This window comes from Heteronotia binoei, chromosome 2, assembly GCF_032191835.1.
Source record: "Heteronotia binoei isolate CCM8104 ecotype False Entrance Well chromosome 2, APGP_CSIRO_Hbin_v1, whole genome shotgun sequence".
NCBI lineage: Eukaryota > Metazoa > Chordata > Lepidosauria > Squamata > Gekkonidae > Heteronotia > Heteronotia binoei.
The window spans coordinates 102515360-102530520 of record NC_083224.1 but is presented as its reverse complement, the minus strand read 5'-3'; the positions used below and the strand labels follow the sequence as shown (position 1 = coordinate 102530520).

Here is a 15161-nt window from a genome sequence, read left to right as displayed (position 1 = left end):
TGCCATCTTTTCTGCTGGTAAAAGCTGGAGGAAGGCTTCCTTTTGATCACAGCAAAGGCTCTGCCAGGTATTGTGGGATCTGAATGGGCTAAGGCCATATAGAATGGGGGCTGCAATAGAGTTGCCAGGTCCAACTCAAGAAATATTTGGGGACTTTGGGGGTGGAGCCAGGAGCAAGGTTGTGACAAGCATGTTTGAACTCCAAAGGGAGTTCTGGCCATCACATTTAAAGGGACCACACACCTTTTAAATGCCTTCCTTCCATATGGAAATAATGAAGGGTGGGGGCACCTTCTTTTAGGGCTCATAGAATTAGACCCCTGGTCCAATCTTTTTGAACCTTGGGGGTTGTTTTGAAGAGAGGAACCTGATGCTATGCTGAAAATTTGGTGCATCTACCTCAAATAACAGCCCCCCCCCCAGATACTCACAGATTGATTCTCCATTATATCCTATTGGAACTGGTCTCCATAGGGTATAATGGAGTGCCCAGCTGACATTTCCTCTCCCCCCCCTCCACTTTCTGATGACCCTGAAGCAGGGAAGGGCCTCCAAACCAGGGGATCCCCTGCCCCCAGCTGGGGATTGGCAACCCTAGAGGGGGATTAGGTGAGGTAAAAAAAAAAAGCTAGAAGAGATATGACCCTATGTTCACATGTTTCTTTATTGCCACCCAAAATGGAACTTCCAGTAAGAATTCTGACCTTTGTGCTCTAGTTTCATTATATCACCTGCATAAGGAGCCCTGAAGTTCTTATCCTCTTTAAGGTTTGCTAACACTAAGTTTTCTTTTTACTTCTCTGGTATTTACTCCGCGGCTGTCTACTTTTTGCTACTGGCTTTCTGTCCTTATAAGAGTGGATATACAGAGCTAGCTTGTAAATGGTGAATTTTATTTAGAACACTTAGGTGGCTCACCATGCTATCTTTATTGTATTCTTAATTATCTCCATTCCAAGAATCTTTCCTCACTTCCAAGATTTCACTACAGGCTGGAGTGCTTCTAGCACTCACTTTTACAGACTGATTAAATAGGGGCAGGAATGATGGGCATTAAGGTATATTCTGTGGAAGCTAGTGTTTGCTTGAATTCCTAATCTATCTGATGATTCTCTCTACCAAATTTCCATATTAATAAAGTGGCATTGCAAATACATTTTTTTTTTAAAAATGTGCATTTATCTTTCAGAAGTCATCCTTAATTTCTCCTTTGGAACAAATACTCTTATCCCCCATCCTGGCTGGTTCTCATTCAGCATGGCTTTGTGTCTTAAACAAGTTTTTAACAAAGACAAAACATTTCGTCCCCGGAAGAAATTTGAACCAGGCACCCAGCGGTTTGAGCTATACAAGAAAGCTCAAGCCTCATTGAAATCAGGACTGGACCTGAAAACTGTAGTCCAGTTACCCCCAGGGGAGAACATCAATGACTGGATTGCTGTGCATGTTGTGGACTTCTTCAACAGAATAAATCTTATCTATGGCACCATGTCAGAAGTCTGTACTGAGAAGAGTTGCCCCATTATGTCGGGTGGGCTCAAGTATGAATACCGATGGCAGGATGACCACAGATTTAAGAAGCCTACCAAGTTGCCAGCACCACAGTATATGAGCATGCTGATGGATTGGATTGAGACTCTAATTAACAATGAGGACATCTTTCCTACCAGAATAGGTAGGTAGACTGTGGTGGGTTCTTCAGTCTTCCAAAAGGTACTGGGCTGGTTCAATACATTTTTCTGCTCCAAGAGGTTGTGTTATATCAATGCATGCTTACTATTAATTGGATTTTGCTAAATGTTTTAGCCATATATAATTTCTGTGGTTTTCATGGGCCTATTCAAGGGGAAATATATTGTTCAGAAAATGTATTGTTCAGCACGAACCTGATGCTGCCTGTGAGATTGTAAAAGGGAAATTATTATGCATAGAAAACCCAAGAATTTCTGCCCTGGCAATCCTGCTGAAAGTTGTGAGCTATGATTTCTGATGCAGATAATGCTGACTTCCACTTTTTCTTCAGTCCTAGATTCATTTTTGGGTAACACCCCCCTCCCCCCAGTTTCTAGTCTTCTGGAAGGGAAAAAATGTAATCAAAGAGAAGCTAAGTGGCACTTTTGCTAACAAGGGGACAAAAAACTTTGGCTTAGTAAAGTCACTGGACTAATCTAGATATTGTGAGTCTAACATTTTGAAGCAACATATGTATTAAGGCAGGCAGAAAGGTAATCATAAAGAAGTATCACTGATAGATTAGAATATGACTGGCATTATTAATCATGTTGATTACAGCAAACATTGTTTTCGTGTGCAAAATCTGTTAATATACAAAAGTTATAATCAAAGGCTGGCTTTGTTTGTGAGTATCCTATGCATCAGTATCAGCCTGAGCACAGTTAGGAATGAGGCACTGGGACAGAGGGACAGTTTCTTTGGCTTGGAGCCAAGCTATACATTTCTTAGGAGATCTTTGTTTGGAATCTCTGACACTTCCATTGCTATTAAAATGGCCATGGGGGCTTGGGAAGTGGGAGGGAGTGGGGGTGGACCACTAGAGAAAGTGACTAAGGCAAGAAGACATGTAAACTAAATATGTTTTAAAAATCCATAGTTTCCCATAAGACAAGAGAAGAATGATCTCTGTAATATGATCTGCCAGCAGTGAAAAAAATCAGACAAAATGATTAGAAGCACTTTATGGCATCTTTTTGTATTGTGTTACAGAATCCTTGTGTTATTCTTTTCCCCATCCCTATATTTTTTAAGATTAATGCAATGTCACTATTTGCAGCTGTTCCCATGCCATTTTCAAGTGTCACTTAAAAGAAAAAAATCAAAATGCGAACTTATTTATAGCAGTTCTGTCAACAATTCCTGTGGTTTGTAAGATTTTTAAATCTTATCAGCTCGGGGGTCATTGCGCCTGGTGCTGTTGCCGGGGTAGCGGAGCTCTCTTCTTCTTCTTCCCCCCCCCCCCCAGGTGCCTTACGTGCCCATAATTGATCAATGTGTCACCTCATTGTGAACCCCCCCTTGGAGGTGACCTCGTACATGATGGCACCTAATACCTGGGATACACATGCTGGTATCCACACTGCCCACCCCCTGAAGTTTTTGGTGAACACTAAGTTCCCTGTATCGAACCCCTGGGGAGCCCGGACTGTCTCTGGCACCTCTTGTAAGTCTGGGGCACGGTCTGGGTGCATGCGGTCAAGCAGGGTTGTCAGCCATCGGCCCATGAGAAGCTCAGCTTGGCTGCGACCGTTGACTGTACTGGGGGTGGAATGTTGTGCCAGGAGGCACTTGGTGAGGCGTGCTTCCCACTCCCCATATATGATGCAGCATAGCGTTTCCTTTGTAGCCCGCACCATCCTTTTTGCTTGGCCATTGGTGTCTGGGTGAAAGAGGGCTGACCTTATGTGCTTTATTAAGTTTTGGCCACAGAAATCCTGAAACTCGGCCGCGGTGAAGGCTATCCCATTATCTGATACCAACATGTGTGGGAGGCCATGTGTGGCGAAAACCCTGTGGAGCGCCCCTAATGCCGCCCGGAAGGATGTGGCTGCTACTGGTATCACCTCCAGCCACTTGGAGTAGGAGTCCACAATAAGAAAGAATATCTGCCCCTGGAAAGGCCCCGCAAAATTGAGGTGCAGGCAGGACCAGGGGTTGTGAATGGACTCCCACTGTTGGGCTGGGGCACAGGGCGCCCAATGGCTGACACTGGGCCACCCAGGACCCTATGGCATCGTCAATCCCTGGCCACCATACATAACTGCGGGCCAGCGCCTTCATGCATACAATTCCAGTGGGTTTTGTGCAGCGCTGTTAGGACTTACTGCCGCAGTACCAGGGGCACCACCACCCTACTTCCTCACAACAGACACCCTTTATCAACAGACAGTTCGTCCCGGCGTGAGGCAAACATCGAGAATTCCGAGCCCACCTGTTCCTCTGGCCACCCCCTCCACACCCAGTCCAAAACCCGGGAGAGGGTTTTATCCTTAGCGGAGTGGCGGTCAATGCATCGGGCAGTCTGGGAGAGACTCTAGCAACATAATCTGGAACTCCGGGGCTGGAATTAGGTCCGTGGAAGGCAGTGGCAGGCAGCTCAAAGTGTCAGCGTGACCCATCGCTTTCCCTGAGCGATACTTAAGGTCATACTGATACCTTGCCAGGAAGATGGACCACCTCAACACCCGTGGTGAAAGCATTTGGGGCATATGTCAGTTGGGGGCGAACAGGCCCAGCAGGGGCTTGTGGTCCATCAAGATGGTGAAGGGCCAGCTGTACAGGTAATCGTGGAATTTTTTAACCCCTGACACAATGGCCAGGCCCTCTTTGTCTATCTGAGCGTAGTTTGCTCTGTTTTTTGTAAGGTCCTTGAATAATATGCTACTGGAACCTCACGACGATCCAGTAGCACGTGGGCCAATACGGCACCCACCCCGTAATGTGAAGCATCGCACGCAAGAACAATGGGCAGTTGCTTGTCAAAGTGTGCCAGCAAGCTGTTTGAAGTCAAAATTGTCTTTTACTGCTTAAAAGGCAGCGGCTTGCTGGCGACCCCAAACCCACGGCGCCCTTTTGTCCAACAGTCTGTTTAAAGGCTCTGCTACCGCCGCCTTGTGGGGAAGGAAGGCATGGTAGAAACTGAGGATTCTCAAGGATTGTAATTCTGCCTTATTGGTGGGAGCTGGCGCATCGCAAATGGCCTTTATTTTGTCCTGGGCTGGGTGAATGCCGCTCGCGTCCACTGTATACCCCAGAAAGTCTATGGTGGGTACCCCCAACACACATTTTTCCCGTTTTACCTTCAACGCTGTCCCATCAAAACGCTGCAACACCATCCGAAGGTGGTCAGCAAATTCGTCTTCCATGGCTGCTGCTATCAGCACATCGTCGAAGAACAGCTGGACCCTGGGGATATCTTTAAGAAGGGAGTCCATCAAGTTCTGAAAAATCCCCGGAGCCAAGCTGCCCCAAACTGCAAGCTCCTGACTCTGAAAGCCCCTCAGTGCGTTACAATAGTTTGAGCCTCTGCTGTGGTGGTGTCCACAGGAAGCTGTTGGTACGCCTGTGCCAAATCCAGTTTTCCAAAGATTTTTGCCCCCGCTTATGACGCCAACACATGGCTCACCACCGGAACTGGGTATGCGTGGCCTTGCAGCACCTTATTAATTGTACATTTGTAATTGGCACAGATGCAGATGCTGCCATTGGGTTTGATTGGGGTGACGATGAGAGTCTCCCACTTCGCATTAGTGACTGGTTCCAGAACCCTTGGGCCATGAGGCGGTCTAGCTCCAATCTTGGGTCTCAGAGCTAGGGGCACGCGCCTGGCCTTCAGCTGTATGGGCTGCACATTGGGGTCCAATTGTAATGTTACGTTAGCCCCAGTGTACGTCCCCAGTGTACCGTGGAAAACAGTGGGGAATTCTTTGCACACCTTTTGAAAATCTCTTTGAAAGGGAGCATGATGGATACCCATCACTCGGATTCCCGGGGCCTTGAACCAGGACCGCCACAGAAGGCTACACATATCACCCTCCACAACAATTAGGGGGAGCTTGCCTTTGAACCTTCCGTACATGATGTGGACCTGACCCACTCCCAGGACTGCAACCTCCCGCTACTGAAAATCGTGGACTATGAATGGGGATGGTTGTAGCTGGGTCGTCCCCCCCCCAGGCACATTTCCCTGAACGTGCGGGCTGAAATGACCGTCTGGTCTGTCCCGGAGTTTACCTCCATTCTGCAGGGCTTGCCTTCCATGAACACAGTCACTTGATATTTGTCCGGGGAGGGCAGGGGTAACTGGCATACCTGGGTCCCTGTGGTGAGTGCCTGGATGACGTCCACAAGTGCAACCTCATGGCGGCGGCCATTTTGTTGGCATGGAGGTTTTCCTTGGTGCAGCGTTGTCGACCGGCATACCTGCGCCAGATGCCTGGTCTTTCAGCACATGTGGCAGGTACGGCGACATAGGGCCAAGGTTCCTTCCGTGTTTCATATGCCACTTCCACTGGCCACCTGTATTTTTTCCAGAACCCGTGCTTAGGCAACAGCTCTCACATAGCTTACATGTCTCATCTGCACGTTTAGAACCAAGCATGCAGATGAGACATGTAAGCTATGTGAGAGCTGTTGCATAAGCACGGGTTCCGGAAAAAATACAGGCGGCCAGTGGAAGTGGCATATGAAACATGGAAGGAAACTTGGCCCCATGTCGCCGTACCTGTGGGATTGAGGACTGCTACCCTCACTGCACTTGAATAAATGGTACACTTGCGTCTTCCAAGAAACAGGACATTTTTAGACAGCAAGGTATTGTACCTGTATAGCATTGCATATTGATCTGGAACGACTATGTATGTTGAGTTCAGTGAAGAGCCACTGTATTTTGGTTGAAAGTTGTGTTTGTGATGTTCCAGTGAACTGAAAGCATAATAAGAGTGGTTGCATTTATTCTTGCTTTGTAAATTACACTGTTTTCCTATTTTTGCCTTACCAATCGTTACACTGTGTTTTCCTGTTTGCCTAAATCCCCAGATGGGGGCAGGGGATTCCCTAGTTTGGAGGCCCTCCCCCCGCTTCAGAGTTATCAGAAAGTGTGGTGGGGGGGGGAGAAGGAAATGTCTGCTGGGCACTCCATTATACCCTATGGAGACCATACAGTATATATAATAGAGAATTGATCTGTGGGTATCTGGGGCTCGGGGGGAGGATGATTTTTTGTGGTAAATGCACCAAATTTTTAGCATAGGATCCAGTGCCTCTCCTTAAAACACCTTCCAAGTTTCAAAAAGATTAGACTAGGGGGGTCCAATTCTATAAGCCCCAAAAGAAGGTGCCCCTATCCCCCAGTATTTCTAATTGAAGGAAGGCATTTAAAAGGAACATGATCATATAATTTACAACCTAAATTGTTTTATATGGTTTATGTCTAACATTCCTTTTAGCACCTCCTCCCATATGCTTGCCAATCCCCTGGTGGGGGCAGGGGATCCCCCAGTTTGGAGGCCCTCCCCCCACTGCAGGGTCATCAGAAAGCTGGGGGGGGGGGAGGAAGATGTCTGCTGGGCACTCCATTATACCCTATGGAGACTGATTGTCATAGGGTATAATTGAGAATTGATATGCTGGTATCTGGTAGCTCAGGAGGCTGTTTTTTGAGGTAGAGGCACCAGATTTTCAGCATAGCATCCAGTGCCTCTCATAAAAACATCCCCCCCCCCCCCAAGTTTCAAAAAGATTGGACCAGGGGGTCCAATTCTATGAGCCCTAAAAGAAGATGCTCCTATCCTTCATTATTCCAAATGGAGGGAAGGTATTTAAAAGGTGTGTGGTCCTTTTAAATGTGATGGCCAGAACTTCCTCTGGAGTTCAATTGTGGTTGCCACCCCCAAAGTCCCCAGATATTTTTTGAGTCAGACCTGGCAACCTTATTCTCCCATGGGCCCCAATTCAACATTTGAGTTCCACAGAGGATCTTAAAGATCCTGTTTTTGTGGCAGGTTCAGACAACCAGAGAGGGGGTTGCTCTGTGGCTATCCTCAGCAGCTCTTTCTTATTCAGCATGACCAAAGTCTAAATCTAAGCAACCTTAAAAGTGGGGGGGGGGGGGGGGGGAGAGAGACTGAATTAGTAAGAAATTTCAACTTGTTTAGGAGAGGACAATTAGCACTTTCTGTCTTTCCCAGAAATAACCCAAGGTTTTGCTATTGCCTGTTGCTGCTATCTATTTCTCCCAGAAAATAAATATTTTTTTTAAAAGTGTTGTATCTTTAAAATTAGTCTTGGGCCTTGAGAGTGAAGCCACAGATTTTACAGAGCCAAATACAAAGAGGTACAAAGAAACTGTTCAGGGATGGAAGCATAAACAAGAGGTCTAGAATACCTTATTAACATATTGTGAAATGTGTGTGTAGAAATCAAACATTTTAGCAAAAGCATAAGTAGTGTACATAGATATTAGAGCCAGCAGGGCTGAATTTGATGAGACTTCATACTAACATGTGCAAACCATGGTGGTCTGAGCATATCAGTGGACCTGGACTGTAATTTTCTATCTGTAAAATGGGAACAATTACACAGCTCTTACAGTTATTGTAAGAGCTCTTACAGTTATTGTGAGGCATATTGGCAGTGCATGAGAGGGCTGGTGAAAGCTAAATTACTTATGCTTCTTTGCAGAATGTACAGAATACCAAGTGAAAGGGGCTGCAGTTAGGCTGTGTAGATTTCATAAGTCTTGCTACCTTTTGAAGGTAGCACAAACCCCTCCTCTGAGTTTGAATACTTTATTTCAGGGGGTTTCACCATAACCCTGAGGGTTTAAAATATTGTGGGTTCTTAAAAAGGAAATATAAGAGTCCTATGAAGAGCTGTGAGTTTCTGTGATAAAATCAGGGTTCTGTAATTAGCTACACAATAACATTTTCCTCAATTTCTATATCATTTGGGGCTCACGAACAGATGTGATAAGGAATTTACTACAGCCAGAAGAAAAGGTTCATAAATAAAGTTCAAGGCCAGGTGCTGACCTGAAACAAAATAATTAGTTTATAGTATCAGTTATGGATGAGAGAAAGCAGATGGAGTTATGATGATGGTGAGGACAGAGCTCCTAAATAGTTGAGAGGTGTGGAGAAGAGTGACTATTCTGTTGCCTGTATAGTATAGTGGTTAAGAGTGTCAGACTAGTCTAGGAGGATTGGTTATACATCAGGGGTGTGTGGTCTAATTTGCAAAGGAATTACTGCTACAAAAAAAGCCCTGGTTCTAAGTAAGATATGTGTATTTTTAAATTTGGATATTATAGAATAATGAAGAGACCAGATGTATTTGGTGTGTGTGTTTTAGGTCAACTGTCTATGAGTTAATTAGTGGCCAGCAGAAGCAAGCTGAGGCTTGTTTGAAGCTAAAACATATTAATGAGCCATTTGGCGGGGTGGGGGGAGGGCCTGGTGTCTGTTTACCTTTTTGTCATTGTATTGTGGATGGTGGTTAGGTTGAATGCATGTGATAGCCTTTCAGATAACTGTTCACTGCATTTTCTATTAGCCACTGTGATCAAGTTGTAGAAATCTCTGAGAGTATGAGGTTTTTCCCTCCCATCCTCCCCAATACTATCACTGCCAAATGATCTTAGCATGCATCTCTCAGATTCTAAGCATATCCTATAGCTCCCTCTGTTGGTGTATCACAGGGGTCCTCAAACTTTTTAAATAGGGGGCCAGTTCACTGTCCCTCAGACTGTTGGAGGGCCGGACTGCCGTTACTGTACAAGGCCGCGGGCCATCAGTTCTCTGTCTTCTGCATCTCTCTCCCTTCCCCACACCACACACCCCGGCCTGGGAACTCACCTCACCTCGGTATCACCTCACACTCTGTCTTCGCCGCCTCAGCCCAGTGCCGGAAGTGTGCGTTGCTAACGCGAGTTTAGGTCGAACGTCACTTCCGGTCTGATTTTGCCATAACCCGGCGGGCCACATAAACGTCCTCAGCGGGCCGCATCTGGCCCGCGGGCCGTAGTTTGAGGACCCCTGGTGTATCATATAAGTAAACCTCCAGAACTAATAAAGAATTATGTTGAATGAAATGAAAACTCAGTCCTCAAAATGGCAATTAAGTGTTTGAGCCTCTAATATTAATTATAGATTTTAATCATAAGGTGTCCAAGGAGAAAGACGTGGAATTCACTGGCAGAGCTTGACACAATGATAGTCCTGAGTTCAATACTTGGCATTTCCAATTTCAGAGATCCCAGATATCAAGGCTAGAAGTACTTGGAGACCTCGCCTGAGACATTGGAGAATTGCTGCCTCTCAGGAGGCTAGGTGAACAAATGCTGTGACTTGGATGGCTTCATATTTTCATTATATGACTGTACAGCTCCAAGGCAGAATCCTATACATACCAAATTCTCTTAGATTGCCTAATGACCCTAGAAAATGTTTGGTCTTTCCACAGCACAGAGCTTTGCTCACTTGCTTCGTTTCATCAGTCTGGTGCATTGGAACATAAATGCATGATTAATAACAACTCCTTGCAAGCTGTGAAAAACACTTCAAAATTTGCTGCCAATTTGCTAATGCAGATGGGAACTTAATTTAGGATCCTGTGGCTGAGCCCAGTTTGCCACTGTGGAGAAACGCCATCTTAGTTAATGGTGGTGCTTGGTTGGGAGGGAACATGAACTGCTAAGGCAGGCTTTGTGGCCTAGCCTTCCCCTCATTCCCTCCTCCCTTCCGGAGTTAAACCATCAACTCTAGGGGGAAAGCCTCCTAGAGGGGCAGGAAGTTCTTTTTTTTTTATTGGAGTGAGGTGGGAAAAGGCCAGTTCTCGGCTGGCCCTTAAGGAGAGAGGTTGTCAGTCTGTGGGCTCCTGACTGTGGGAGAGGCCTTCTCCTGGGGGAGAGGAGTGGACTCCAAGCAGTCAGACCAAGGAAGTCCTTCACAAGGCAGGGCAAGTTTAAACCAGGGACGGGAGGATGCGTTTAAATCCACCTTTTATTTGTCCTTCTGGTTGCTGTTCAGGTGCTGTGCTAAACTTTTACATGCAACTGCTTTTTTTTCTTTTCTTTTTCTCTTCTGATTAAATAGTTTTACTGTTTTGAATGCTGGCAGTCAAACTTTGTACCACATAGATCCCCAACCGCTTTAGACCACGTTGCTTTATGAAAGGGGCCCTGGGGAAAGGGGGAAGGCATGTAGTTGTATAAGGTGCCAATCCTCCAGGGGTTCCCCGAAGAAGTGCTGTGGTCTCTGTGATACCCAAGTACAGGATGGCAGAGGACCTTGAGGCCTGGCCTCATAGCTGGAGAGGGGGATTGGGAGTCCTGTTCCTCTCAATCCAAACCCCTAGACTGAGCAGGTGGTGGCAGCGAGCCCAACTGGCTGGAGGAGAAATAGCTCCCTCCAAAAAGGGGAACGGGGTCTGGTAGGCAAACCAGGGCCGTTCCGTCACAGCCACCATGGATGTATCAGTTTATAACTCACCTAGTATTTTGGGGAACTTAATCCATTTTAGCTTGTAAATTATTTTCCTCCCTCAATTTTTCTTGGTCATTTCAAAATCTTACTGAACTCTTGTTTTCCTTCTTCAGGGGCAGGGGGGACAGATTGATCTCTAGTTGTTTTTTTTTTTAACCAAAGGTGTTTTCACAGGAATAAAGGCAGTATTATGGAATACTGTGACTAGTAATATGCATTAAAGTTATCGTCCAAAATGTTTTATTATACTGCAGCATGTAAATAACTTATCAATAAGTGCTCATGAACTAAAAACCCTTTGTTGGTTTACTTTGAGCATGTCCAACTGGTTTTATTATCAACCAGGGCTATTTTTCTAGCAGGAGCTCCTCTGCATATTAGGTCACGCCCCCCTGATGTAGACAATCCTCTAAGAGCTTAGAGGGCTCTTAGTACAGAGTCTACTGTAAGCTCCAGGAGGATTGGCTATATCAGGGGCCGTGGCCTAATATGCAGAGGAGCTCCTGCAAGAAAAAGAGCCCTGAGTATCAATATTATAAGTAGTTACAGAAGGTCTTTTATGGAATATTTTAACCTCAGTTTAAAAAATATTAACAGTTTTTAAAATCTGAGTGAAGCTTCTTAAGGACCCTGAAAAATGAAACATTTCCTTAAGAGTAAGAGAACTTAGAATATAAGGAGGTGTGGGGCGGTGTCTACTGTAAACATGGAGCATCCCCCATTAATAGATGTACAACAAAATGATTTCAACAATAACAGAGTTAAAGGTCCACCAATATTTTAGAACAAATATAAAACCTATTTTGATGTTGCTTTTGATTGAGTACTGGCAGTTTACATGCCTGTAATTCTTTACTTATTAGAAGAAAACCCATAGTAGTTTTGCTGTGAAAGATGAAAGACTTTGCTTCAAATACAAATAAGAAAGAAAAGCAGTTTTGTGTTCTCTTTGTCAGTGCCTCTGACTAGAGAGGGCTGATAACTTATAGGTCTGCAGAGGAGGCACCAGAGTTTCCAGGAATCCTGAGGCTGAGACTGCTGATTTTCACCTCTTATGGCTGGGGATGGAGCAGAATTGTAGTCCATGATTTAAAATCTAGTTGATGAAAAAATAAAACTTGTAATCCTATTCCAAAATAAAAGATTTATTTTTTCAAAAAACTACATGCATGGAAGTATGATAATAATAAACTATGCCAACCATCACTTCAGAAGGCTTAGCTAGGTAATGCACTTCAGATTAGGCTACAGTATTTGCACATACTATAATTTGTTAACAGAACATATGTGTAATGTTCATTAAAGCAACACAATTGGAAGTTACTCATTAGATTGTACTGTCCAGTTTTAATTCATTATGTTACACCCTTAAGTCCTCCCCCCTTCTATCTTGCAGGTGTTCCTTTCCCAAAGAACTTCCAGCAGGTCTGCACAAAGATCCTCACACGTCTCTTCAGAGTCTTTGTTCATGTCTACATCCACCATTTTGACAGCATTATCAGCATGGGTGCAGAAGCTCATGTTAACACCTGCTACAAGCACTTCTATTACTTCATCAGTGAGTTTAGTTTGGTTGACCAAAGGGAACTGGAGCCACTGGTAAGAATGTAGATCCTGTTACATGCTTCCTACTTTCCAACAGTGAGAAGTTTCAGGGACAATACTACTGGGCTTTTTTCTTTGGGTTAGGTAGCACCTGCAGATTTATGGTAGTTCTGTAATATTTACTTTATGAACAAATGTATGATCCAAGTTGTCCTACAGCAGGGGTCTAAGAGGGCCTTCTACTGGCTGCCACCATTCTGGTAAGGATCTGCATGGAGCACCCAACCACCCGTTTTCCTTGTTAGTACATGCCTCTTAACCATGACCACGGAGACGTGAGGACCCAGGCAGTATAACAACAAAAAGAAGTTTATTATTAAACTTCGAGGTTAGTGTAGTGATTAAGTGCATGGACTTATCTGGGAGAACTGGATTTGATTCCCCACTCCTCTACTTGCACCTGCTGGAATGGCCTTGGGTCAGCCATAGCTCTGGCAGAGGTTGTTCTTGAAAGAGGAGCTGCTGTGAGAGCCCTCTCCAGCCCCACCCACCTCACAGGGTGTCTGTTGTGGGGGAGGAAGATAAAGGAGATTGTGAGCCACTCTGAGACTCTGAGTGGAGGGCGGGATATAAATCCTATATCTTCTTCTATTAGTGCTCTAAAATAACAATAAATGGTGGTAAAACATTTAGTGCAATAGTAAGTATTAAAACAGTAGAAAATGGTGCAAATAAACAGAAGCCCTGATGGATTTAGCTAGACATTTCCTTCCTCTAATACCAAACTGATCCCTAGGGTAAGGGATCTCTCCTGCTGCTTTCTCTCTTGCAGCCTTTTCCAGAGAAAGAACACACTGTCTGTGCTTGGCCCTTTTATGCTTTTCTCCCAGGTCTCACCCCACTCTGGTCTAATTTCCCTGCAAACCTTGCCACCCATTCAGAGAGACAGAAGGGATCTTGGGAAACGTAGGCCCTCTGTAGCTACTCCTAGACAGGCTACTCTGGATAGGGTTGCCAAGTCCGATTCAAAAAATATCTGGGCCAGGAGTGGGGGTGGAGCCTGGAGACTTTGGGGTGGAGCCAGGAGCAAGGCTGTGACAAGCATAATTGAACTCCAAAGAGAGTTCTGGCCATCACATTTAAAGGGACCGCACACCTTTTAAAATGCTTTCCTTCCATAGGAAATACTGAAGGATAGAGGCACCTTCTTTTGGGGCTCATAGAATTGGACCCCCTGGCCCACTCTTTTTGAAACTTGGAGGGCATTTTGGGGAGAGGCACTGGATGCTATACTGAAAATTTGGTGCCTCTACCTCAAAAAACAGGGGCCTCCCCAGAGCCCCACGGATCAATTCTCCATTATTTCCTATGGGAATAAGTCTTCACATGGAATAATAGAGTTCCCAGCAGACATTTCCCTCCCCTCCCCCTGCTTTCTGATGACCCTAAAGCGAGGGGAGGGCCTCCAAACTGGAGGATCTCCTGCCTCCACCTGGGGATTGCCAACCCTATCTCTGGAGTCTGTAGGCCTCACTAGGCCCAGGATCATAACACAAGTATATTGGAAGCAAATAAAATAATTCAACAAGCTACAAATCCCCAGAAGATTCCTAGCACCAAAAAATTTGTCTGAATTCAAAAAGCCTTTTGTTGTTGTTCAGTCCCTTTCATCTTGCCTGCATCGGTATCATCTTCAGCAAGCTTCGAGCAGATTCTGACTCACTGTAGCTGCCTGCTAAATTGCTGCTTCATATAGATAATACAATCTTTGCCTCATGTGAGAGCTATTCTTAGAGGGAATCCCATAACAAAGTCATACTGGATAGATGTAACTGTTGCTGGAGGCAGCAAAGTACAGAAGAGTTTTACCATTCTTTATACCTGCTTTCTATGTTTCAAACAGGGAGTGAATGAAAAGAATTTCCTCATCAGTGATAGTACTATTAAAAACCCCCAACGACTGTCCATAGACAATCGTGCTAGGGAAAAACCTTCTCAGAATCCTCTGAGGAGGGGAAAACTAGGGAGCAACAAAGGAGGGGGGAAAGCCCCGGAGGGCGATCCGCCACAACACGCACCCGAAAAGAACACCTTTTTTTTTTTTATCTAACTAACTAAACTAACTACTACTCTATCAGTATTTACAGCGGATTTCAAATCTCTGGTTTCAGTTGAGAATTGGCAACTTACTACCTTTTGAGTCATCTCTCAACTTCAAGCTGTTAATTACAGTTGAATCTTCACTGCAGGATTTTCTCATTTTTTTAATGTACAAAGAGGATGACTGTTAGACCACAAGCTGGTTCCCTCGTGCACTCTTCTGTCTAACATACATGTTTTCTTTCTTCCTCACTGATTGAGTTATGAAATAACCAGCTGTACTTCTGGCCATTTCTACTCTAGTTGTGCTTCTAGAAAGTATTTTCACTGGAGCAATGGTGCTGTTAAGTTACATAGGTGCATTATTGTTGGTGCAGCACAGAAGATTCACTAAATAGTTTCAAACAGCAAATAGCTCATAGTCTTTTGAATCAGAAGGGCTGTTTCAAGGAATAGCAGGGAGACAGGCAGACACAGAAAGCAGCAATCTGCTTCCTCACATAATGGCCAAACACCAGG

The 15161-nt window shown here is 45.0% G+C and overlaps 1 protein-coding gene across 3 annotated transcripts in view; it reads left to right on the top strand.

Annotated features, from left to right (window-relative positions):
* Positions 1-15161, top strand: part of MOB3C (MOB kinase activator 3C) — a 49141-nt gene that overhangs the window by 12053 nt on the left and 21927 nt on the right. For 2 of the 3 annotated variants that reach the window (XM_060231772.1, XM_060231774.1), the window contains exons 2-3: positions 1190-1675; positions 12394-12596. In XM_060231772.1, coding sequence (XP_060087755.1) covers positions 1258-1675; positions 12394-12596 — 621 coding nt within the window. In that variant the 5' untranslated portion in view covers positions 1190-1257. Of the gene's footprint in view, positions 1-855; positions 879-1189; positions 1676-12393; positions 12597-15161 lie in introns of those variants that run through there. The other variant, XM_060231773.1, reaches the window with a different exon arrangement.